Source organism: Cucurbita pepo, chromosome LG15 (assembly GCF_002806865.2).
Source record: "Cucurbita pepo subsp. pepo cultivar mu-cu-16 chromosome LG15, ASM280686v2, whole genome shotgun sequence".
In the NCBI taxonomy this organism is placed as follows: Eukaryota; Viridiplantae; Streptophyta; class Magnoliopsida; order Cucurbitales; family Cucurbitaceae; genus Cucurbita; species Cucurbita pepo.
Window position 1 is genome coordinate 5,426,208 of NC_036652.1, and position 24,844 is coordinate 5,451,051.

General features: G+C 37.2%; 4 protein-coding genes across 8 annotated transcripts in view; 2 read left to right on the plus strand and 2 right to left on the minus strand.

Moving 5' to 3' along the window:
- LOC111811251 (serine/threonine-protein kinase TOR) overlaps positions 1-7,448 on the plus strand; it is a 38,785-nt gene extending 31,337 nt beyond the window's left edge. The window contains exons 40-57 of the mRNA XM_023698013.1: positions 78-243; positions 317-531; positions 1,020-1,226; positions 2,174-2,287; positions 2,371-2,574; positions 2,861-2,941; positions 4,143-4,217; positions 4,308-4,374; positions 4,468-4,628; positions 4,746-4,919; positions 5,039-5,167; positions 5,248-5,331; positions 5,831-5,892; positions 5,976-6,048; positions 6,133-6,267; positions 6,548-6,721; positions 6,789-7,054; positions 7,277-7,448. Of these exons, the coding sequence (XP_023553781.1) occupies positions 78-243; positions 317-531; positions 1,020-1,226; positions 2,174-2,287; positions 2,371-2,574; positions 2,861-2,941; positions 4,143-4,217; positions 4,308-4,374; positions 4,468-4,628; positions 4,746-4,919; positions 5,039-5,167; positions 5,248-5,331; positions 5,831-5,892; positions 5,976-6,048; positions 6,133-6,267; positions 6,548-6,721; positions 6,789-7,054; positions 7,277-7,295 (2,406 nt within the window). The 3' untranslated portion in view covers positions 7,296-7,448. The remainder of the gene's footprint in view (positions 1-77; positions 244-316; positions 532-1,019; positions 1,227-2,173; positions 2,288-2,370; positions 2,575-2,860; positions 2,942-4,142; positions 4,218-4,307; positions 4,375-4,467; positions 4,629-4,745; positions 4,920-5,038; positions 5,168-5,247; positions 5,332-5,830; positions 5,893-5,975; positions 6,049-6,132; positions 6,268-6,547; positions 6,722-6,788; positions 7,055-7,276) is intronic.
- A 1,323-nt stretch (positions 7,449-8,771) lies between these two features.
- On the minus strand, positions 8,772-11,418 carry LOC111811277 (tubulin alpha chain-like). The gene is made up of 4 exons (XM_023698046.1): positions 11,205-11,418; positions 10,398-10,632; positions 9,919-10,289; positions 8,772-9,511 (listed from the first exon to the last, which is right to left on the minus strand). Exons 1-4 carry the CDS (start codon positions 11,295-11,297, stop codon positions 8,855-8,857), a joined length of 1,356 nt encoding a protein of 451 aa, XP_023553814.1. The 5' UTR covers positions 11,298-11,418; the 3' UTR covers positions 8,772-8,854.
- Positions 11,419-12,714: 1,296 nt separating this feature from the next.
- LOC111811306 (protein SHORT HYPOCOTYL IN WHITE LIGHT 1-like) lies at positions 12,715-16,422 on the minus strand. Of its 2 annotated transcripts, XM_023698087.1 has the most exons (5): positions 16,175-16,422; positions 15,857-16,096; positions 15,696-15,761; positions 13,064-13,257; positions 12,715-12,849 (listed from the first exon to the last, which is right to left on the minus strand). In XM_023698087.1, the coding sequence occupies exons 1-4, from the start codon at positions 16,328-16,330 to the stop codon at positions 13,099-13,101; spliced, it is 621 nt and encodes a 206-aa protein (XP_023553855.1). In that variant the 5' UTR covers positions 16,331-16,422; the 3' UTR covers positions 12,715-12,849; positions 13,064-13,098. The 2 variants fall into 2 exon arrangements, with proteins under 2 accessions (XP_023553855.1, XP_023553854.1); XM_023698086.1 differs by having other exon boundaries at positions 12,715-13,257.
- Positions 16,423-18,386: 1,964 nt separating this feature from the next.
- Positions 18,387-24,571, plus strand: LOC111811289 (ribosomal RNA small subunit methyltransferase E). Of its 4 annotated transcripts, none has more exons than XM_023698064.1 (9): positions 18,387-18,715; positions 19,766-19,839; positions 20,031-20,173; positions 20,247-20,293; positions 20,374-20,482; positions 20,603-20,664; positions 21,650-21,764; positions 22,488-22,648; positions 24,489-24,571. In XM_023698064.1, exons 1-8 carry the CDS (start codon positions 18,473-18,475, stop codon positions 22,634-22,636), a joined length of 942 nt encoding a protein of 313 aa, XP_023553832.1. In that variant the 5' UTR covers positions 18,387-18,472; the 3' UTR covers positions 22,637-22,648; positions 24,489-24,571. The 4 variants fall into 4 exon arrangements, with proteins under 4 accessions (XP_023553832.1, XP_023553833.1, XP_023553834.1 ...); XM_023698065.1 differs by lacking the exon at positions 24,489-24,571 and adding an exon at positions 23,694-23,865 and having other exon boundaries at positions 20,374-20,498; positions 21,678-21,764; XM_023698066.1 differs by lacking the exon at positions 24,489-24,571 and adding an exon at positions 23,694-23,865 and having other exon boundaries at positions 20,374-20,498; positions 21,681-21,764.
- The last annotated feature ends 273 nt before the right edge of the window (positions 24,572-24,844 follow it).

Consider the following 24,844-nt stretch of genomic DNA (forward strand, 5'->3'; position numbering starts at 1 on the left):
AATAGCGTCTAACTGTATTCCCTACGATTTACTTCAATACTTGTCCTACATAGTTGAATTGCAACTCTCTCCTCTAGGTTTTGTCTAGGGAGCTATCATCTTCACCTATTATCCAACCTGTCAAGCCAAGTAGCTTATCAAGTGGTAGAAGTTCAACTGCACCACTGCTTGCTCGTGTATGCCTTGAACTTGGAACCTGGCAATGGGCCCTATCTCCTGGATTAGATGATGATTCTATACAAGGTAGTATTGCCTTCATCAATTTAATCTTTGGTTTTTAGCCATTGCTTATTTCTCTTGCTGATGGTTTTTGTAGAAATTCTGACCGCGTTTCAGAATGCCACCCAGTGTGCGAATACTTGGGCAAAGGCATGGCATATGTGGGCGTTGTTTAATACAGCCGTGATGTCTCATTATACAATGAGAGGATTTCCTGATGTTGCGGCACAGTTCGTTGTTGCTGCAGTTACAGGATATTTTCACTCTATAGCATGTGCTGCAAATTCTAAAGGTGTTGATGACAGTTTACAGGTATAGAATTCCATATGCAGGTTTTAAATAAATTTCTAGGCCTTCTAATGAGGTCTCATTTAGATGATGTCTTTTTCACATTTAGGAACTAGACATAGTTATATGCAGGTAAATGTAAACACTTTGGTTAGGTCAGCCATATCTAGTTTCTTTATTCACTACTGCATTTTGCTATCAAATTATTGCCTTATGAATTTTCTGAGTTTCAATCCATAAGAACTGACTGATTTTCAATTGACATTATAATAATGGCTTATTATGTTGAGAAAAATATGGAGAGTGCACATTTTAACGTAGTTTATGTTGAAGTATAAGAATCTGTTGAATTATTTAAATATCTTGAATCACAAAGGTCTTTGTTCGAGCTTTATTTTATCTTATGCTTTGTTCAAAGAAATCATTTATCTGTCATGCTTTTCGCATTTTCTTGATCAAGCTCCTTTTACTGGTTTATATAATTTCAAATTTGGTCTCTCTATCTTCTTCAGGATATCCTCCGTCTTCTCACTTTATGGTTCAACCATGGAGCTACTGCAGATGTCCAAATGGCACTACAAAAAGGGTTTGCTCATGTAAATATCAACACATGGCTGGTAGTCTTACCTCAGATAATTGCAAGGATACATTCAAATAACCATGCAGTAAGAGAACTCATACAGTCACTATTGGTTCGAATTGGGCAAAGTCATCCTCAGGTTTGTTTCATATATCATCCTTTTGGCATTATTTTAGTATCAAGTATTTACATGGTGATTTTCTTCTGTACATCTGATTTTCCTTCTTCTCTTGATATAAATTTGTATTTATGAGTTTAAGCTGTTTGCTCCCCAAAAGTGTGGCCATGCAGAGGTGTCCTTAGTGAAATGTGCCTTATTTTTACCTTCTAGGATGAAATTAAGAANACCCCCCCCCAATTTCATATAGAGGCTATAATTTTATAAGCATTTGGTTAGTGATGTAAGAACATATATTTGAAAACAAGGGATTTAATGGAAAACAAAGTTGTATTTCGTAGTTCCACTGTTTTTTAATATGTTTCAAAGAAGGTTCTGAAACTGAATCCCAATTTAAACAAATTTTTAAAATGTGTTTGACTATACATGTATCGACCATAAACATAGACATAATCCAAATTGCACACCAAACCGACCCTTCTGAATTTTTCATCGCCTCATTATTTGCAATTCATTGTGTATGTATTTTGTCTACTTTTTTTTTTTTTTTGGGGGGGGGGGATGCAACACACAAAAAATAGTTGGACTGTTGTCTTTTAGTATGCTTCATACTTGCATATAATTTTGGAAACTTCCAACACCTGTTAAACCATTTGATTGAACATATATTTTAATATAAAATGAGGGCTTCTAGTCCACTTTGACTTTGATTGCTATTCATGGTGAAAAATTCCTCCTGAAATAGCTTACTGGCAGAATTGTTATCTGAGAATATTTGGTATTTAATTTCGTTATATTAGGTTTGTTTTTTATGTTGCAATTGTGAAATTCATTATTATCAGAAACGAGTGTTGTGAACTTTAATTTGCCCTCAATGCATGTATAATTTTCACTATCTAGTTCATCTGTGTATGTAAATAGTATCGAAATTTTGAAGTTGGCACTAAAGTGTTTTTTTTTTTTAACAGGCCCTCATGTACCCTCTCCTTGTAGCATGTAAATCAATTAGCAATTTACGGCGAGCTGCAGCTCAAGAAGTTGTTGACAAAGTTCGACAACATAGTGGTGTTCTTGTTGATCAGGTTCTTTTCGTGTAAAATAATTTAACTAATTTGTAATGTAGGCCCTTATTTAATCGTTAAGCTATACATATTTTTACCTATAGGCTCAACTTGTTTCTAAAGAATTGATTCGAGTTGCCATACTTTGGCATGAAACATGGCATGAGGCTCTAGAGGAAGCCAGTCGTTTGTACTTTGGTGAACATAATATTGAGGGGATGCTCAAGGTTTTGGAGCCCTTGCATGAAATGCTTGAAGACGGGGCTATGAAGAATAACACAACGATAAAGGAAAGGGCATTCATTGAGGTTGTATATTTAGTTTTTCTTCTCTATTTTTAGTGTTACAAAACTTATCAATTCAATGTTTGGTTGTGGTGTCGCTACTATTTTTTTTCTCTGTTCATTGCGTAAAACTTTTAATGCTTTTAGTTTAAGAGATGTTGACACGTATTACCACTTAATTGTTTATCCCATGTGTTGTAAATAAATTTAGCCATCTGATAGTAAAAGTTTCCCAACTATTGGTTATCGTTGATAAGGTTTTAGATTTTCATATTTCTTGTAGTCTAAATCATTATGTACTTTTTCTCAGGCATATCGCCGCGAGTTGCTTGAAGCCTATGAATGTTGCATGAAATATAAGAAAACCGGGAAAGATGCCGAACTTACTCAGGTCTGTTATCTGCTCCCCATTCTCTCCATTAAAGATATTTATTTGCTACTTTTCTTTGTCCAGATTCCCTTTTTTCTAATGCATGTTACTGTAAATGTATGTTTGGTGCACAAGACTGTCGATTTTATCTCTATTATTTATAACTTTGAGAAAAGTAGATATTCCCACGATCATATTGTTGTGTTCAACAACCTCCTACATACTCCCCATTTTCTTCAAGAGTCTCTCCGTGAACTGACTTACATTTCACGTGACCAGGTTTCCCTCCTTCCTGCTTTCTGAACTCGTTGTTTCCTTGACAATAAGCATTTCAACTTTTTAAAACAAGTTCAATTTTCTTAGTATTAATCTCATGTCCACATTAGTGATATTTTGTTACTATTTTGTTATATTTCATAGACTTTTTTAATAGTATAATTGAAATATCCATTCACTTGATGTTAAATTCATGGACATGTGGTAATGCTTATGGAAATATTGTCATGCTATGAAAATTTAATACCTAACCACAACTTTGATGTTAAATTCATGGACATGTGGTAATGCTTATGGAAATATTGTCATGCTATGAAAATTTAATACCTAACCACAACTAAATTGTTTAACTGCCATAATGATTAAGTGGTCTACCATACTTTGCCAGAATACTCTTCTATATTTTAATTTAGACCTAAAATTATGAACGACAATATTATCAGAAATTCTCTTGGATCATATTGAAGTTTCATATATTTTAAATTAGATCATTACATGTATCACTCTTGAAAGTCTGTCACCAAATACAAATAAGTCGCAAGTCTTGTGCACATCATAGGTTACTTCTTTTCAGATTATTTGTCTTATAATTTGTTACATTAATCAAATATAAGTACCAAAATTAATAATTTCTAAGCTATTTTCAAATTATCAAATTAAGAAAGGCAAAAGTGTATCTAAAAGTTATTTTCAACATTTTCTGTAGTTAACGATATATTGTGTCTAACCTAATCTCACTTCATCTCTTTCCCTTGGGGCTTTAACGAGCTTTGTGCATCATTATACCTGGTACCTTGTAATGGATACAATTCATGAGCTGTGTTATTTTCTAATAAATAATTGTAATAGATACAGTTTAGTGGGTTTTAGTTTCTGTCTACCTGCGTGGCTTTGCTTTTGCTTCTTGCTTGTAGTGGACCTAACAGCGTCAACATTATGTGGTCAGGCTTGGGATCTGTATTACCATGTATTTAGAAGAATAGATAAGCAACTTCAGAGCCTTACAACTCTGGACCTTCAGGTTAGTTTACCTTTTTAAACCAAAGTTTTTTTTTACACTTATATCTTAGTATGTAAGTGACATTGATCTTGTCACTACGTTGTATTGTAGTCTGTTTCACCAGAGTTACTAGAATGTCGTAATCTGGAGCTTGCAGTTCCGGGTACTTATCGTGCAGGTACGTTAACATATGGGTTTTTAGCATATGATTGTTGGAGGATATATTGACATAGCACAATTATTTCTCACACATCTTATTTTGATATTCTAGAGTCACCTGTCGTGACAATTGCATCATTTGCAACCCAGCTTGTTGTGATAACATCAAAACAGCGGCCCCGAAAGTTAACGATTCATGGAAGTGATGGTGAGGATTATGCATTCTTACTGAAGGGGCACGAAGACTTGCGGCAAGATGAGCGTGTCATGCAGGTATTGTGCCCTAAAATGTCGGCACAATTGCATAGTTTCCAAGATTTAAGCTTTTACTTTTTGCATTGGAAGTTCACTTATTTTGGCTACCCTTTACTAAACCCTGGCTTTGTCCAGCTTTTTGGTTTGGTTAATACTTTGCTGGACAATTCAAGAAAAACTGCTGAAAAAGATCTTTCCATTCAACGGTATGACGTCATTCCACTATCGCCAAATAGTGGATTGATTGGTTGGGTCCCACATTGTGACACCCTGCATCAACTTATCCGTGAGTATAGAGATGCTAGGAAGGTCAGTTGACGTTTACTGGAAGCATCCTAAAATTGGGAATTCATTTCTTTTAGCATGAGGCTGTAGTGTCTATTTTTATTCATCGCTTGGATTATTAAAATATTGCTTTGTGGTTTCAGATAACCTTGAACCAAGAGCACAAATACATGCTTAGTTTTGCCCCCGATTATGATCATTTACCGCTCATAGCTAAAGTGGAAGTGTTTGAGTATGCATTACACAATACCGAAGGAAATGACCTTTCAAAGGTACTCCTCCATGTTTTGTTACTGTTTTATAACTTGCTTGAATTTTCTTTGAAGATATGATCTCAGCGTAGCTTTTGTAGGTTCTATGGTTGAAAAGTCGCACATCTGAGGTATGGTTAGAGAGGAGGACCAATTATACCCGAAGTTTGGCAGTCATGAGTATGGTATGTTAATTGATGCTTATTTATTTATTTGTTCATTTACTTTTCATGGTTCTTTCTAGCCAAAGACAGCTGCTTAAGTTTAACGACCTTTGTCTATGAGTTCGTGCCATTCAGTACTCTTAGTCAAGGTTAATTGATATTTACTTCCTTCCAGCTTAAAGAACTCTTGTTCTATGGTTTTGGGGGAAAGTAGATATTTACGTCCTTTTTGTTACTTCCCTAGAGATGACTCCATTTTGTTATACATTTCATGTCATCGTTGGAATTGTCTCTTACAAGGAAAAAAAAAAGGGAATAAAATAAAACAATAAATAAATATAAACAATTACAATTAAAAAATTTAAAAGAAGAAAGTGGTGGCCACTGATTCAATTGCTAGCGACATCCGACTTGCTTACTTAACCTTTGGCTTGTTTGCTATACCCATTTATCTCTATTTATTGCTTTTTTTTTTTTATTTATTTTGTTCTTTGATCTCAGGATTATAATTTTTTTTCAGGTTGGTTACCTTCTTGGTTTGGGTGATCGACACCCAAGTAACCTTATGCTGCACCGTTATACGTATGTTTTTTTAATACTAGTATGCTAATTGATTTGTTGCTTAGATATATTCTCATTTTCCTTGGCTTTTGAGGCTTTTGCAGTGGTAAGATCTTGCACATTGATTTTGGCGATTGTTTTGAAGCTTCAATGAACAGAGAAAAGTTTCCTGAGAAGGTCTTTTCTCAACTTCTAGTTTCTCATGTTTAGTTTTTACTTCCAAGATTTCCCATTTTTAATCTCTTGTTTGTCATGATAAAGGTACCCTTCCGATTGACTAGAATGCTTGTCAAAGCTATGGAGGTTAGTGGTATAGAGGGAAACTTCCGTTCCACTTGTGAAAATGTGATGCAGGTTCTTCGATCAAACAAGGATAGTGTTATGGCTATGATGGAGGTATTGTCATGACAACTGACTTTTATTATTAGGCGTACTTTATAACTAATGAGGTATAGTTATGAAAAACAGACTATTGTCATGCTTCTCTGTATAGGCCGCATCAAAAGTTTTTCCTTACTCCAATTCTTGAATGAAATAGATCTACGTAATTTTTTTCCATTTCACTTCTTTGATTGAGCGCATATACTGTAATTTACTGTTCTCTCTCTCTCTCTCTCTGTTTCAATACGTTATAGAAGTAGTGGTAACTAGCCCTTTTAACTTTTATTGTTCTCAGGCTTTTGTTCACGACCCTCTCATAAATTGGCGTCTTTTCAACTTCAATGAAGTCCCTCAAATGTCGATGTTTTCGAGCACTCATGCTCCTCCGGTTGTGAATGCTGAAGATTCTGCTCAAAGTCGTGAACTTCTTCAACCTCAACGAGGCGCTCGTGAAAGAGAGCTTCTTCAGGTAAAAACTTGAAACATCAACATTCTTAAGTTTTCTTAGGATGATGCTAATCCTTCACATTGTGTAGGCTGTTAATCAACTTGGTGATGCCAACGAGGTCTTGAATGAGCGCGCTGTTGTTGTGATGGCTCGTATGAGCAATAAACTAACTGGACGGGATTTCCCCACTTGTTCGTCTATGTCGACTGCTTCTGTTCAGCTTGCAGTAGACCACAGCACCTTAATAGCTGGGGATTCCCGTGAAGTTGATCATGGTCTCTCTGTTAAGGTTCAAGTTGAGAAGTTGATTGGCCAAGCTACATCGCACGAAAACTTATGTCAAAACTACGTCGGGTACGTCAAAGTTCATTCCTCTTTTTCTTGCCTCTCTTCATCCTCCTATTATATATATCCCTCTACAGCATCAGTATCAGTGAAAAACCAATGTACTAACATCTTTTATATAACGTCGCCATCCTGCAACGGTTGGAGTGTATGTATGTTTAAATCATATTATTGTCATAACTATCTATCTAGTGTATTAACATCCAACTGCAACTGCTGTTCTTCGTGCAGGTGGTGCCCCTTTTGGTAAAAATCCGGAAGCAACACTTCATTTGTATATCAGTTCCTGTACATATCATTTCTTTATGTAAATTATGTAAGCATGTTCTTGTAAACCATGTACACAACAACACCTTACGTAAAATATATAATCTTAATAATTCTGGGTTTCATTTATCCTTAATTTGTGGATCTTGAAATACAGGACTACTTTGTTGATGTTTTTGGAGCACAAGAAACGTTCAAATCTTTTTTAAAAAAAATAAAGTCCTTCAAGATTTTGGAATACAAGAGGATTTATTTACAGGACTTGATACTTTCTTTACCTGCCAAAAACAAATGAATAGAAGATAATACCTCTAGGCTCTAGTGATGTGTTTATATTGAAATGTTCTTCATGAAAGGCAAATGCCTTCCCTTCAGCTTGAAGATTCAATTCATGTGGTAATTGAGAACTTCATATTCCACCTCTTACAAAGCCTTCCCTTCAGCTATCTTTCTTTACTCTTAAGAACTAAATCCAATGTATGAAATGTTGTGGCTTATTGAACCTCGACTTTAGGGGTGTTTAAAAAGTCTGATGACCTCAAAAATGAAATATTTGAATGGATGAAATAAATGAAAATTCAAGATTTGGTTGGTTTATAAATTCNTTTTTTTTTTTTTTTTTTTTTTTTTTTTTTTTTTTTTTTTTTTTTTAAATGGCTTATGATACAATTATTAATACATATTTTAATTTAATTTAGTTTCCTAATTATTTTTGATAAATTAATGTCCTTACCTCCGAAGGTAATTTATTTAATATATATTAAAATTAAATTACAAATTTTAATCAAAATCTTTGAAAATAAATAAATAAATATTTTAACCCTAACAAGATATAAATTTGAATAAATGATTCTAACCACCAACCATCTAAAATTAAATTTTATGGTCGGATTGGATTGAGTTTATTATTTAATAAAAATTGTTTGGATTAAAAAAAAAATTCTTTTCTATTCTATTAGTATTAGTTAGTGATCTCGGTTAGTGAGTCATTTCTTCTGTGATGAACTGTTGGCACCTGTCCTCCATTTTGTCTCTGTGGATCGAGGAGAAAGAGGGCTTTGTTGGCACAGCTTAGGAAGAGGATTGTAACATGAGAGAAGCAAGAAGGACAACCTCTTTCAAATATACATGGATCTGAAAAATAGTCAACTCGATTCAACTCAACTTACAAATACCCTTTATCGACTTCCTCCTCTTTCCGTATTATGTACATACTCCTTCGTGCAAAAGTTCTTTCAGCAAATTTCTCAACCTACAATATGATACTACTATTCCACATTAGTGTATATCATAATTGAATACTAGAATGCAAAACCTAATATGTGTACTTTTGTTTCTCGTATGTCATAACAAAATTTGATGGGTTCAATAGGTATCTTTTTTTCATCTCATCATTTATAATGCCTAAAAAAAGTGTTTGATAATAGAATATCTTAAATTTTAGATTTATTTAACAATATAGTCAATCTTAATAACAATCCTCAACCAACTATATAATAAAATAAAATAAAATATAATTTGAATTGATGACGTGTCGAGAGTTCAGTACTCCTCCTGATCGTCATCATCACCACCTTCATCAGACTCAGCACCCACTTCCTCATAATCCTTCTCAAGGGCCGCAAGATCCTCACGAGCTTCAGAGAACTCTCCCTCCTCCATGCCCTCCCCCACGTACCAATGCACGAACGCCCTCTTCGCATACATCAGATCAAACTTGTGGTCTATGCGACAGAACACCTCTGCCACGCTGGTGGAGTTCGATATCATACAGATTGCCCTCTGCACTCTGGCCAGGTCGCCACCCGGAACCACCGTCGGCGCCTGGTAGTTGATCCCGCACTTGAAACCAGTGGGGCACCAGTCCACGAACTGGATCGTGCGCTTCGTTTTTATGGTGGCAACGGCGGCGTTGGCGTCCTTTGGCACAACATCTCCTCTGTACATCAGACAGCAAGCCATGTACTTCCCATTGCGGGGATCGCACTTGGCCATCATGGAAGATGGCTCGAAGGCGCTGCTGGTGATCTCCGCTACAGAGAGTTGTTCGTGGTATGCCTTCTCTGCGGAGATCACTGGAGCATAGGAGGAAAGCATGAAGTGGATTCTTGGGTATGGGACCAAATTCGTTTGGAACTCGGTTACATCCACATTCAAAGCTCCATCGAACCGTAGAGATGCTGTCAGGGATGAAATCACCTGAACATCACACCAAAGGAACAGTAAATCTTTACGAAAAAATAATGTTAGGAACTACGAATTTGCATGATATGATATAATACATAATACAAAGCATAACATCTCGTGGCTTTGTTTTATGCTTTCCTAAAATTCCTCGTACCATTAGAGATAATAATCTATGATTATAAATCAATGATTATTCCCTATTATAAATCAATGATTATTCCCTAAATGCCTGACTCTCCACAAGAATATGATATTGTCCACTTTAAACATAAGGAGTTTACTTTAGACTTTCTCAAAAGGCCTCATGCCATAGTTTATTAATCCATGATGATTTCTTAATTCCTAAATTAAGAAAGTGGGACTTCCCACATTTCTTACCTGCCCATTTCCTAAATCAAACACAGTTAAGATAGATGTACCTGAGAGATGAGGCGGTTGAGGTTTGTGTAGGTGGGTCGCTCAATTGCAAGGGAACGTCTACAAATGTCATAAATGGCTTCGTTGTCAAGGAGCACAGAAACATCTGTATGTTCAAGGAGAGAGTGGGTTGAGAGAACACTGTTGTAGGGTTCAACAACAGAGGTGGAAACTTGTGGAGAGGGATAAACTGTGAAACCAAGCTTTGATTTCTTGCCATAGTCAACAGACAAACGCTCCAACAGGAGAGAGCCAAGACCAGACCCAGTACCCCCACCGACAGCGTTAAAAACAAGGAAGCCTTGGAGTCCAGTGCAATTGTCAGCGAGCTTTCTAATGCGATCCAAACAGAGATCAGCGATCTCCTTGCCAACTGAAACAGAACTTTTCCAATTACCATAACACAGTCATGAAAAAACTGTGGTGTATGTTCAATATTGATTGAGTAACTTTATACGGATGTGCCAATTGAGATGCTTACTGGTGTAGTGGCCGCGAGCAAAGTTGTTGGCAGCATCTTCCTTACCGCTGATTAGCTGTTCAGGATGGAACAACTGGCGATACATTCCAGTCCTCACCTCATCGATGACAGTAGGCTCGAGATCAACGAAAAGAGCTCGAGGAACATGCTTGCCTGCACCTGTTTCACTGAAGAAGGTGTTGAAGGCATCATCGCCTCCGCCTACAGTCGTGTCACCCGGCATTTGGCCATCAGGCTGAAAAACAGGCCACAAAATTTAGCCTACTTGAAATTCAAATTTTAAATTCATTACGATGCTTATGGAAAAAGAAAAGAAAGCGTTCGCCCTCGCATAGAATTCTGAAACTATATATTCATTTCTGTTCATTTATAACAACGTAAAACTTCTAAACGTAGAAAATGTAATGAGAAACAATGAGCTATTTTCACAAATGTAGATCATATCACGGAAAAATTGAAAGAGAAAACAGAAACATTAGGAGGGAAAACTATCTACTTCTATAGAAAAAAAAAAAAAATTAACAAGATCCTATCCGATGTCCAAACTTAAAGATCCATACAGGAACTCAAAACAGATACATACATCAGAATAACCAGCAAATTAGCGCAGGATCAAAGTTTTACCAAACAAAAATTACGAAATACAGAAGTACCGTTACGAATTCATTCAAAATCGATCAAGCAGACATGCAGTAAGAAAAGATACAGAAAGCAAAAAGAAACCAGATTAAAAAGAAAGCGAATACAAATACATCATAACCGCAAGTGAAACAAAAAAAAAAACGAAGAAGTTACAAGGAGATATACCTGAATTCCATGTTCAAGGCAGTAGAGTTCCCAGCACGCATTGCCGACCTGAATCCCAGCCTGACCGATGTGAATCGAAATGCACTCCCTCATTTTCCTCCAGCCAAAAGAACAAAGCAAGCTAAAGCAATAATCGACGAAGAACAGAAAATCGGATCAAACGAAGGTCGAAAATGGAGACGAAGGCGTTTATGAAGACGCCTTCTTCGGTTAATGTATGTTTCAATGGAAAATGAAGAAAACAAAACGAAGATCCGTTTTATAGTTGGAAAAATAGGAGGGAGAAATTTGGATAAGCGGAGGTTAACCATGGTTAGTTAAGGTAATTAATTTTAATTGGCTGGAAATTAACCATGGTTAACTTTTTAAGTTTGTGATTTTGAAGTTGTAACCGTTTTTTCTTTTTATTATTATTTATTTATTTATTTATTGTTATTAATATTATTATTGTCGGTCCCGCTAACTATGATTTTAGTTCTTTTATCTTCAAATACTTCGTAATTTTGTTATTTATATAAAAAAAAATATTATCATATTTTTTAGATTTGAAGTAGAAATAATTTAGAATTTTGGAAATAAATTGGACTTAAAAAGTGCATGAAGTCATTTAGAGTCACATTGTTCTACGTCTACAACTAGACCTTTTAGCCCGGGCTGCAACAAAGGCTCGATATCATTATGAAATGGTTTGGGTTGGTTAAGGAAACATACCAGAGCCATAGCGGAAGCGAGTCTTCATGAGCCATGAGCCTTTTAGTATAAATTATTTAGAATTTTGGATGGAAATTGAACCTAGAATCGTGCTCACGGTGACCTACAAAAATACAAAAATTTGAATTGTCACACTATTCTATGTCATCATTACGCTGTTTTAAATCTCAATTTCTATTATAGTGACAATTTTTGAAACGTTTATGAAAGTCAATGATAACAGTGCATTATATATGATCCATCATCGAAAAATTATACAAAGGCCACTTTTAATAATAAAAATTAAGTTTAAATTTAATTTTAGTCCTCCCACTTTTAAACTTATTCAATTTTGATCTATAAACCTCGACTTTATTCTATTTTAGTCTTTGAACTTTGAAGCTTATCTCACAAGTAGGGAGAAAAGTTGAAGTTGTTCAAGGAAAGATAATGATAAGAGTGGACATATATGAGGGAGGAGGACTCGATGATCTGAGTTGTTTCCCTCTCGACTATGAAGCTTATCTCACAAGTAAGATGGTTTTTTTGTATCGAGTTACAAACTATAGCAAAATTTCTATTGACTGTCTTTAACATGGCTCGATCAAACACATTGTTTTCACTTCGTTATCGTAAAGTTCCTCCATGTTCATACTGTTGGATGATGGAAGTCTCACATCGACTAATTTAGGGAATGATCATGGGTTACAAGTGAGGAATACTAACTCCATTGGTTTGAGGCCTTTTGGGGAAGCCCTAAACAAAGTCATGAGAACTTATGCTTAAAGTGGACAATATCATACCATTGTGGAGAGTTGTGTTCGTCTAACACATACGTCTCTATCAATTCAAATTCTCAAAACTATATTCAGAATTACAAGAACAATTCATCAAAAGGAATGTTTTCCAACTTGTTGAAATACGTCGATGCACAAATCCGAGCAAGGAGATTCACCTGCCTTACACGTGCATCAACAGTAAGTTTATAAACTTGGAAAAGAGACCAAACCAACACATAACCCATTACTGGATTGAAGGTTTCAAACACTTATGGATTAAAACACCTTTCTATACAAACACAGAGAACAAGAACAAGAACAAGAATTTACAGATCAAAATGAGATAAACATGAAGGCCCATTATTCTAAGCTATTGGTGGTATCACTAACCTTGCAAGTTATAAGCAGTTGAGTGATTGAGGAGTTCAGGATGCGGGCTGCGCACCAGTCCAGGCATGGGGCTGATCATCATCCAGTTGATCGAACCTGTGGCTGCGGATATCTTGTAGATATAAGATGCCAGTCCACACGCCACGAATGATGAGTATGCTCACAAATACTGCAGTTCCAAGTGTGCATATCACCTAAGATTTCACATAGCATAGCAGCACAGGCAGTTCGTTAGTGAAAAGAGTCGAGAGGTAGGGGAAAGTGGTATTCTAACATTTTTTACGAACTTTCCCTCTTTGGGAAACTTTGGAAATTAGGGATTGCCTCCACAAATTTTCTCTTTTTTTTTTCTTCTCTTTCTTTCTTGTGAGTTCTCATATCGGTTGGAGAAGAGAACGAAACATTTCTTATAAGGGTGTGGAATCCCTTGTAGATGTGTTTTAAAACGTTGAGGGAACGCCCAAAAAGAACAATATATACTAGTAGTGGGCTTGGGCTGTTACAAATGGTATTAGAACCGGACACCGAGAAGTGTGCCCGCGAGGACGTTGGGCCCCTAAGGGGAGTGTATTGTGAGATCTCACGTCGGTTGAAGAGGAGAACGAAACATTCCTTCTAAGGGTGTGGAAGCCTCTCCCTAACAGACACATTTTAAAAACCTTGAGGGGAAACCCGAAAGGAAAAGTCCAAAGAGGACAATATCTGCTAGCGATGGGCTTGGGCCGTTTCAGGAATGCACTCCAGATCCCATCTCAGATCAACCCCTCTCGACTCTTAACAAGAATGCGTTAACAAATTTGTCTTTTCATTCAAATCTGTCTCAAGAAATTCCAGTATCTTCCTTTTGATCTTAATTAGTATCAACTTGTATGAAGTTCTCTGTTCTTCCTAGAACAGACCCTTTTAAGACCGTCTCTTGAAGGATCGACTGTCTACAAACACCAGCAAACTCGATAGTCAATCGGTACCAACAGACCAGTACCTTTCATGATGAACAAAGCCAAATATCACCAAGATTGACTCTATAGTCATATCCTACTAACAGAGCTCTGTGTGTTGGTAAATAAAAGTAAAACATCTTGGTCTGATGGTTAACTTGTTCAACAGATAGTGTTTTGACAGACAAACATACTCCAAGTATCTATATCTCTAACAGAAATTTAACGCATACTGTCTACAACCACCAGTAAACTCAATAATCAATCAACATCAACAGGCCAGCGCCTTTGGCTACTTCTGAAAAGACAGCAAATAAAGCAAATAACATATTGGTTCATTGGTTCATTCTTTATGCCTTTTGTAATATTGGTTGTGTTGTTACGTGTATATTTGTTTTTGTTATTTATATTTGTAAAATTGTTTCCATATTGGTTGATGGTAATTTTTAGTGGAAACCTCTCCCTAGAAGACGCGCTTTAAAAACTAGTCTGAAAGGAAAAGTTCAAAGAGGACAATATCTACTAGCAGTGGGCTTGGGCTGTTACAAATGGTATCAAAGCTAGACACCAGACGATATGCCAGCAAGGAGGTTGAGCCCCGAAGGGGGGTGAACACGAGGCAGTGTGCTAGTAAGGACATAGGACCCTGAAGGGGGGTGGATTGGGGGGTCTCACATCGATTGGAGAAGGGAACGAGTGCCAGCAAGGACATTGGGCCCTGAAGGGGGGTGGATTGTGAGATCCCACATCGGTTGGGGAGGAGAACGAAGCATTTTTTATAAGGATGTGGAAACCTCTCCCAAACAAACACGTTTTAAAAACCTTGAGAGGAATTTCAAAAGGAAAAATCCAAAGAGAACAATATCTATTAGCGGTGGGCTTGGGCAATTACAATAAGAGAACCTTGTATTGATTTAGAAATGATAAGATTCTAACTAGAATCCTACAATGAAGCCCTTCTACTTAGTCTCGATATTTTGTTAATTTAAGAGATACTCACCGGTTTCAAAAAGTTTTCTTGTTTCGTTCCCCTCTCCAACCGATGTGAGATCTCACAACCTATCTCTCTAGGGGGGGCCAGCGTCCTCACTGGCACACCGCTTGGTGGCTGGCTCTGATACCATTTCCGTTCGTATCGCCGTAGATATTTTCCATTTTGGTCCGTTACATATCGTCGTAAGCCTCACAATTTTAAAACACGTCTTCTAGGGAGAGGTTTCCACACATTAATAAAGAATGTTTCGTTCCCCTCTCCAACCAATGTGGGATCTCACAATCCACCCCCTTGGAGGCCAGCATCCTCACTAGCACACGTCCGATAACTAGCTCTAATACCATTTGTAACAGCCCAAGCCCACCGCTAGCAGATATTGTCCACTTTAACCCGTTATGTATCGCTGTCAGTCTCACGATTTCAAACGCATATGCTAGGAAGAGGTTTCTACACCTTTATAAAGAATGGTTCGTTCCCCTCTCCAACTAATGTGGGATCTCACATTTATTTTCTTGGCTGAGGTTTGCCACGCATACCCTTATCAAGCAAAGTGTCATGACAGTTCCAGCAGCATTATTTTGGTTGAATTTCAATACACAATTCTCTTTTGCAATGAGAAGCTTACAACTATCCATACATTGCCAAGGTAACAAATCCATATGGAAATAGCAAAGAAAACGCATGAAATCGATGTATTTACCTCAAGAAATGCCTTCAAAACCCACAAAAATGCCAGCATTAACACCCCATTGACACAAAATCCCACCTGAAAAACCAATCACTAATACACAATTGATCAACAACAGTACAGAAAAAGAAAAAGTCAATGATTAAGCTTAAACAAACTCAATAAACTTCTACCAGTTTAGTAGGGATGGATTGGGGAAGAACCGATCGCACAGCCTTCCGGGCTCGCCTCGAGACCTTCCTGAAAACATTCTCAACAAACTGAACCAATAGATCCAAACTTCTATCCTCTTCCTCATCGTCATCCTCCTCATCCTCCTCCTCCGCCTCCTCCTCCTCCCCACCGATTAAGTCGAAGTCGGAGCCAATCGAGCCGTTCCAGTTGCGCCGATCATCCACCGGATTATCAACTCCCTGGAACACAATCGAGCAGATTGAGAGCAAAAACACACGAAAAAAAGGTCAATAAATGGGAAGAGAAATCCGATGAACCTGAGAGAAATTGGAGGCTCTTCTGGAAGCCCGGAGGAGCGCGTGAGAAACCTGGAAGGGATGGGAGAGAAGCCAGGTTCGAGAGGTTGGAAATGGCGGTTGATATTGAGAAACGGCGAAGAGGGACGGCGGTGAACGAGCGGCAAGTAAGGACATAGTATTGCCCGGCGATGGTTAACTGTCGCAGAGGATTGAGTTAAGGATTTCCCACGTAAAGGGAACCTTTTCTTGTTTACAAAACTTTTTTTTCTTTTTCACAAATATTTGAAAAGTTCTATTAATAATTTTTAAAAACATTTTTAAAATATCAAAGTCCTGTTAAATTAATAATTTCTCAAGTAAATTATTCGTATATATTATATTTGATATTTTATTATAAGACAAATATTAATATTTACCTATATATATATCTTTTCAATTATTATTATTTCCAATTATTGTTATTTCGGTTTATTACTCTTTTCCTATCCTTTAATTTATTTGATTATAAATAAGATAACTTTTACATTGGTGTGGTGGATTAATTAAACATTCTCATGGTATTAGAGTCTTTTGTTTAACAACCCTATCCTTTCTTTTCAATGGGTTCTGAATCATCTACTATTCTTCTCTGCCACCCCTGCTGGCTTTGATGTCGCAAGTGTAGCCTCCATGGCTGCCGCAGGTGAAACCGATTGATTACTCTTCGGCTCCGCTTTTTTGACCTCTAAATCACCCTTCGCCATACTTTGTACATACAACTTCACCTTTTTCAAACTCTTTCATTTTCTTCCCAATTTTTCACCTTTTTCAAACATAGTCTCTTTCATTTTCTTCCCAATTTTCCCTTCATCCTTCACAACCCCTAATCTTAGGATCTTCATGAGCGTTCTCTTCGTAAATATACAGAATCTCGATAAGCCCATCGACCTTCTGCAGAGATTTACCTTTGGAATCTATGCACTGCACCTCTTTGCCAACCAAGTTGCCACCGCCCTTCTCGCCAAAATTGGCTCCTTCGCCCAATGTGGCAACTCTTCCAGCTACCCTTCTCGCCAAAATTGGCTTCTTCGCTCAATGTGGCGACTCTTCTTCTGGCTTCAACATTATCTTTGTCCCTTGCTCTAGGTTTCCCCCTTCTACTTCTTGGGGTTAGACATATTCTCACTAGAGCCAAGACAGCATCGTCGCTAAGCAACAATCCCTCTTCATGGGTTAAAACATATTCTCGCCGAAGCCAAGGCAGCATCACCGCTGAGCGGTGATCCCTCTGCAATTTTCGATGGCCAAGAAAGTGTTTCTCTACGTCTCCTCTGAACCAGGTTGTTGACATCTTCACGAAAAGTGTTCCTCACCTCTTTGAATATTTCAGATCCAAACTTCACGTTCGTTCAAATCCGACGATTAGCTTGTAAATTATAGTTTACCATATATATATTATATTTGATATTTTATTATAAGTCAAATATTAATATTTGTCTTATTACCATATGTATCTTTCAATTTATTGTTATTTCCGTTTATTACTCTTTTCATATCCTTGTAATTTATTTGATTATAAATAAGATAACTTTCACACCATTTAGATGTGGTGGATTAATCAAACATTCACGGGAGGTATTTGATGAAAGTCCCACATCGGCTACTTTGTTCGATGGGAATGTTTGATGGGAGCTCGGGAATTAAATCTACGTTGACTATTTATTTAAATTACACGTCTTTTAAACTTTCTTCATAGGTACCCATGGTCATGGTTCTTCACAAGTACGTATGGTCATGGTTATCCTTATCCAGAGCGTGTTGTCTATGACTATGTGTCAGACGTCACAATCATATTTGTACAGTGTGTGTTGTTCATGTCGTGTGTCAGACGTCACAATCACGTTTGTACAGTGCGTGTTGTTCATCGTCATATTTCTGTTCTAAACCCCTTTTACTTGTTTTCATGTGTAATTAAGTCTTTGCTATTTCTGTCATATCAATACCGAAACGTATGACCGTTCATTAAAATCATGTTCATATTCATTAGGCTAAAATATATTCTAAGGGGATGTGACTAGTTGTCGATTCTTACCCGAGTTATATGACATCAAACTTATAGTTGTTGCTTATTCGCTTTTAGCCTATAACATTGACTCTCTCTAAAGCATTTTTTAGCTCACCTTTTATTCACCTTTTATAAAAATATTTTTATGTCAAACATGATTTAAGGCTCGAACCCAGGTCAAGTGGCATCATACTTTCACTATAAGGTCCCTTCCCTACTTCCAGCGAGAGCGTTTTACCGTTTCAGAGTGGCCAAGCAGAGCTGAGAATTCCATGCTTGTTCAGTGTTGGAAGCTTGAAAGCGTCACACCAGCGGCAATCCTCATGTTCCATAGTTGTTCTTCTTTGCAGATGCGAACTATAGGAGCAATACGACCTCAATTGACGGAGTTATTCAACCGTTCGTGTTTCAGAAGCTTCAGAGTTAGAGCTCTCTCGTCTTCATCTCTGGCTTCCTCGAATCAATCCCGCGGTGGTCTTCCTCGCTTCTTCTCCCAAGTTCTTCCTTCTTATAAGGTAATCCATCTCTCTCTCTCTCTCTCTCTCTTGTGATTTTCATGTTTTTATATGATCGGAAATTGTTTATATAGTTGTGTATGAGGTTTTGATTGTGAAAATTTGAAGAACCGAATGTTTTGCCTCGCGCTGTAGCTTTTACTGTGACTACACGAGTCGGGATTGTGTTATGTTCTGAATGCGGTCTGTCCATTTGAATGGATGATTACAAACTTTTTATTCTCTAAGCGAGCCGATATTCGCCTTTCCTACCGAAAAGCTAACCGAACCGAAGGAAATGACTGGAAAGGGCTATAAAGAATCTCATTCCTTCCTCCCTTTCTTCCCCTGTTTCCAAGATTGATATAGCCCTCTTGAAACCTAGCTGTTAGAGTTACATTTCCGAGCTAATGTTCCACTTAATTCCCGAATGGATATTTGAACCCTTCTCTTGCAAGGTATAGAACAACTAAGGTGTGGCCCTCCTCGCTTTGTTCTGCTTCTGTGGTGACCAAGAAGCAAGAGCTTGAGCTTAACCAACCATTGATAATCACTTTCGTGGTTCCCAATTGGGATGGAGATTCCGGTCCTGTGTAGGGACACCTTTTTCATGATCTAAGGGTCCAATGTAACCTGTGTTAAGCGGAATGTTGGTGACTTTGAATTTTGGAAGACCAAGGCGGTGTGTCATTAGGGGTGGCGTTTGATCCATGAAATGTTAATTATGAAGCTTTGTGTTCTTGTGCAAATTTGGAATGTTTTAGATGGTTCTTTGTGGGGGAGTTGGTATCTATGAACTTATGAGATGGATAATGGCATTTACTAAGATGAAATGGGATAGGATGGATGGTTGTTTCCCTAATGGTATCTCTATTGGTTTCTTCAAGTAAGTCTTTTAGGAATTTGTCATATAATGATATTCTAGTGAAGCTAAACTACATTGTTTAATTTCATGTTGTAGTAAGCTTAATGCTTGATTTGATTTGATAACTTTGTGAAGTGAGATTGTGATGCTTGGTTTGATTCTGGAACTGGAACTGCTGTCTTATCATATGCTTCGTCGTTATCCAGGGTGATGTTATTCGTCTAGAAGGCGATGAAGTCTGGCATATGACTAAAGTTTTGAGGTTGAAGACTGATGATAGGTACTATTTTTAATAGTCACTACAAGAAATAATAGATACGATAGCTTACAAAAAATGCTATCATAGACTTTTTATAGCGTTTTTCGTACTAGTCGACGTCATTCACTATTATCTGGACATGTGTGTCACTGGCTAGATCCTTCTATCTTTATCTGTTTGTTTTCTTCATGATAATTGGATGTAAATTAAAGGGTGGAGCTGTTCAATGGAAATGGAGGTTTAGTTGAAGGGAGCATAAAGAACGTTCGTGTCAACGGACTCGACATTCTGGCAATGGAAGATCCAAAATCTGTTCTACCTCAAAGCACACAGTGGCATGTATTTGCAGCTTGTGGTGAGATTCTTTTGTGGAATCATTAACTGTTTACTGCATCTTGTGGCATGGAAATTAACACGTCTTTTTTTAGGTACTCTAAAGGGCGGTCGTGCTGATTGGCTTGTTGAGAAATGTACAGTAAGTAAATGTAGACTACGGTGTTGCAAATGAAAATTTTTACTTCCTAATTATCATGCTGCCCCTTTCACTTTATCTAGGAACTGGGTGCCAGTAGCGTAACTCCACTGCTAACAGAACGTTGCGCTACCATATCTGATAACCGGGTACACAGATTTGAACGTATCACATTGGCAGCAACTAAACAATGTGAGTCAGTATTCAAGTAAACTTTCTTCACCTTGGGAGTGTGAACTTGAGACAGTTCGATTTGGCTTGTTGGTGTTGTCTAGTTACGTTTTGGAATTTTTTATGTATCCTTCATCGCAGGTCAAAGACTGCACCAAATGAGTCTGAATTCTCCATTGAAGATTTATGGTCTTTTGCACATTGTGAGTTGCAGCACAATTTTCTTCGTCTACTTTATTGACCTTTGTGCTTGGCTTGGCTAACATAATTAAAAAAAAAAAAAATCATAAAAGAATTATGGACACTTGGGATAATATAAGAATTAAGCATATTTCCACTACAATTGGTCCAGTCCTTGTATATTTGTTGAGGATTGTTGAGAGGGAGTCCCATGGGATGATCATGGGTTTATAAATAAGGAATACATCACCACTGGTACGAGGCCTTTTGGAAAAACCAAAAGCAAAGTCATGACAGATTATGCTCAAAGTGGACAATATCATACCATTGTGGAGAGTCGTGGTTCCTAACATGGTATCAGAGTCATGCCCTTAACTTAGTCATGTCAATAGAATTCACAAGTGTCAAACAAAAAAGTGGCTAGCCTTGTAGTTAAAAGTGACTCATGTGTCGAACAAATGGTGTACTTTGTAAGAGGACTCCAGAGAAAGGAGTCAAGCCAATTAAGGGGAGGCTATTCGAGGGCTACATAGACCTCAGGGGAGGCTCTATGGTGTACTTTGTTCGAGGGGAGGATTGTCGAGGATTGTTGAGAATTGTTGGGAGGGAGTCCCACATAGGCTAATTTAGGGAATGATCATGAGTTTATAAGTAAGGAATACATCTCCATTGGTACAAGGCTTTTTGAGGAAGCCCAAAGCAAAACCATGAAAGTTTATGCTCAAAGTGGACAATATCATACCATTGTGGAGAATCGTAATTCCTAATAATATGTTAGTTCAAGCTCATATGTCTTTTGATGTGGCCTTCTTCATCAAATGAATGTATTTTTTCAGTTGTGTTGATAACTTGAGATATACCGATAAAAACGAGCAAAACAACCTAGGCGGTAGAGAGGACCCTCGGCCAGAAAAACAACAAAAGAATTTCATAGCATTCTATATTACAAGTTTTTTTTTTTTTAAGTTAATTTCATAACTGCCTCAGTTTTATTCTGCTTCCCTGTAGATTAATGAGTCGAAGCTATCTTTTGTAGCAGTTGCAGAAGCAACCCCGCTTGTAAGTGCATTAGCTTCAATTGAAACCGAGTCTGGTGGGCTTTTGGTCGTCGGACCTGAAGGAGGTACATTTTATGAGAGTTTTTCTTGTACAAGAGGTTTTTAGGGTAGCCGAGTTTTCATCAAGCAAAATGAAAGAATAAACAAAACGAGTGCAACTCCGAAACTTTACATGAGAGTAAATGCATGAAATCCTCCCTTTTCGAGTCGAAGTTATACAAGAAAAAGAAAAAAAGAAAAACAAACAAACAAGCAAGCAAGCTATAAGAATGGCCTCCAATCCTCAAGAATTAAACAAATTAGAAAAAAATCTGGTTCACAGACGCCCATAAAGATGCATTTAACCTCACCTCCTCTAACAACTTCTCCACCCCTCTAAAAGTTTTACCATTCCTCTCGAGCCACATGCCACGAGATTATTATTCTATCGCGAAAGAGAGAATTCATCAAAATCTCATCTATCGTACTTTTTACCAAGAATTTGATCGTCATGGAAAATTACCTATTTTATCTATTGTTTATTGCCCACCTGTACCCTCCCCTAGTGGATATGGTCTGTTTTATCCCGTTACGTATCGCCGTCAGCCTTACGGTTTTAAAACGTGTCTATTAGAGAAAGGTTTTCACACCTTATAAGGATGCTTTGTTCTCCTCTCCAACCGAGGTGAATCTCATAAATGTGGGCTGCAAGGTCATTTAANTTTTTTTTTTTTTTTTTTTTTTTTTTTTTTTTTTTTTTTTTTTTTTTTTTTTTTACATCTGTTCTTCTTCTTCTTCTTCTTCTTCAGACTTCACCGAAAAAGAGGTCAATATGATGAAAGAAGCTGGTGCAATTCCAGTTGGTCTTGGTCCATATCGACTTCGTGTTGAAACTGCAACAGTTGCAATCTTATCAACCCTGATGTTATGGTCTGACTCGAAAAGTTCTAATCGTTAATCTCTCTTTCAGGTTAGCCCATGTCTGTTTATGTATTGATAAATCAAATTTTCCTGCATATCTATTTTGTTTTGATTCAAGGATGAACTAAAAATAAGACAAATGGAATGGGTGCCCATGAAAAAGATTTCAAGATGTACCTATATCAGGTTTCAATAGTTTATAGAACAGAAGAAGCAAGAACGCAAGACCAGGATCGGATTTAAACCTTGAATATATTGCCCAGTGTAAGACGCGCTTTAAAAATCTTGAGGGGAAGTTTGAAATGGGAAAGTTCAAAGAGGACAATATCTGCTAACGGTGGGCTTGGGCTGTTACAAATGGTATCAGAGCCAGATACTGGATGGTGTGCCAACGAGGATACTGGGACCCCAAGGAGAGTGGATTGTGAGATCCCACATTGGTCGGAGGGGAAAACAAAACATTCCTTATTAAGGATATGGAAACCTCTCCCTAGTAGACACATTATAAAACCTTGAGGGAAAGTCCGAAAGGGAAAGTCTGAAAGGGAAAGTCCAAAGATGACAATATCTACTAGCGGTGGGTCTAGGATGTTACACTTAAAAATTTACCTTTCTTCCTATTGAATGGACAAAATTACATTCTCATCATATCGAGATCTCGAGAAACAACTAGCATCAGTTTATTGCTTCATCTCTCCTCGACCTAATAGGTGCTACTCATTTTTTCTAAAACTCATTGGCCATATCAGACCTACCCATGAAAGTTAACCCATCCCAAACTCACCAACGTGACTTACAGTAAAAAACCAGGACATTTCCCATTAGTTTTCACTTGTTTTAATTCTATTGACTGATTCACTGCAATGCTCCATGGTGAAATATAGTCTTAGAAGAACAATACTAACAATCTAAGGTAGTTTCAAGCATTATTTATTTAGGTTTGTAAGGTTAAAGGATTATTGTTCATACATAGTTATTGTCTTGTGTTTGCTAGATAGATCATCTAAACGATTCACCCAAGCTTGGGAGTTTCTACTTAGAACAATGGAATCCATTCTAGTAGCTTCAACCTTTCTATGCTTCACTGTTTACAGGATATTATCAAGATCAGCACCATTTCTAAGCCTCAAAGTCGGAGCGTTTGAGGCATGGGGCATGTTGGGCTCGGTTTGATAACCATTTTCTTTTTAAGATTAAGCCTAGAAATACTACTTCTATCTATGTTTATTATATCTACGTTCTAACCATATTTTCGAAATTCTTGCACGTTTTGAAAATTAAAAAAAAGTTTTCAAAAACCTTTCTTAGTGTTTCCTTAAAGAAAAATGACCACGGTAATGAAATTGTGTAAAAATATACACAATTTTTAAAAACCAAATAGTTATCAAACGAGACCTTAATGATTTAAAGATTTTTAGTTCAAATTAGTATGGATATTTTATGATATTTTGCAATTGATTAAGGAGATAAGTTTGTGTCAATATTAGCAGGGTTCTGAGACCTTAATGATTTAATCATTAAAGATTTTTAGTTCAAATTAGTAGGAATATTTTATGATATTTTGCCATCGATTCAGGAGATAAGTTTGTCTCAATATTAGCAGGTTAGTCAACGTTGGTCAACGTTAGGGGCTTTTAACGGATGTGAATTGAACTGCTTTAACATTGGTCAACGTTGGTCGTCTATATCAGCCAAATGAAGTCAACATTAGATTTGAAATTACATATATACCCATTCAGTTGCCTTGTAATTAATGATAATAAATAACACACCAAAATCAGTGATGTATTTGAAATAAACAGACACTTTCTAGTTTTCATCTACAAAATGAGCTTCCATTCTCTTCACATTCTTTGTTGGATGATTAAGAGTTCGAACATGTTTTTTAGATTGCATCATCGTGGATGTCGTGGGTGAGCGCAGTTGCTTAAGATGAAGAGATGAGAAGAGAGTTGATGCGAGATACTACATCAGTTGGAGAGGGGAAAGAGTGTGAAAACCTCTCTTTAACAAACGCGTTTTAAAAATCGTGAGGCTGACAACGATACGTAATGGGTTGAAGCGGGTAATTTTTGCTAGCATGAGCTTGAGCTGTTATAGTTGAGCTATCGTTTGGAGATCGCATTAATGTCAAGGATGAGAAGCTGAGTTGCGTTGTTGTCTAACATATTGTTGAAGACAAGAGAAGAATCGAGTTGTTGAAGACAATGGAAGAATCGAGTTGCCATTAGAGACGAGAGGAGGG

Coding starts and splice junctions, on each gene's coding strand:
- LOC111811277 (XM_023698046.1), bottom strand. CDS start 11,297: ATGAGGGAGTGCATTTCGATTCACATCGGTCAGGCTGGGATTCAGGTC. Junction 10,633..11,204: donor GCCTTGAACATGGAATTCAG/GTATATCTCCTT, acceptor CCTGTTTTTCAG/CCTGATGGCCAAATGCCGGG. Junction 9,512..9,918: donor TCAACCGCCTCATCTCTCAG/GTACATCTATCT, acceptor TGTGATGTTCAG/GTGATTTCATCCCTGACAGC.
- LOC111811306 (XM_023698087.1), bottom strand. CDS start 16,330: ATGTCCTTACTTGCCGCTCGTTCACCGCCGTCCCTCTTCGCCGTTTCT. Junction 16,097..16,174: donor GAGCCTCCAATTTCTCTCAG/GTTCATCGGATT, acceptor ATTGTGTTCCAG/GGAGTTGATAATCCGGTGGA. Junction 13,258..15,695: donor TTTTGAAGGCATTTCTTGAG/GTAAATACATCG, acceptor GTGAAATCTTAG/GTGATATGCACACTTGGAAC.
- LOC111811289 (XM_023698064.1), top strand. CDS start 18,473: ATGCTTGTTCAGTGTTGGAAGCTTGAAAGCGTCACACCAGCGGCAATC. Junction 20,174..20,246: donor GCATGTATTTGCAGCTTGTG/GTGAGATTCTTT, acceptor GTCTTTTTTTAG/GTACTCTAAAGGGCGGTCGT. Junction 20,294..20,373: donor GGCTTGTTGAGAAATGTACA/GTAAGTAAATGT, acceptor CACTTTATCTAG/GAACTGGGTGCCAGTAGCGT.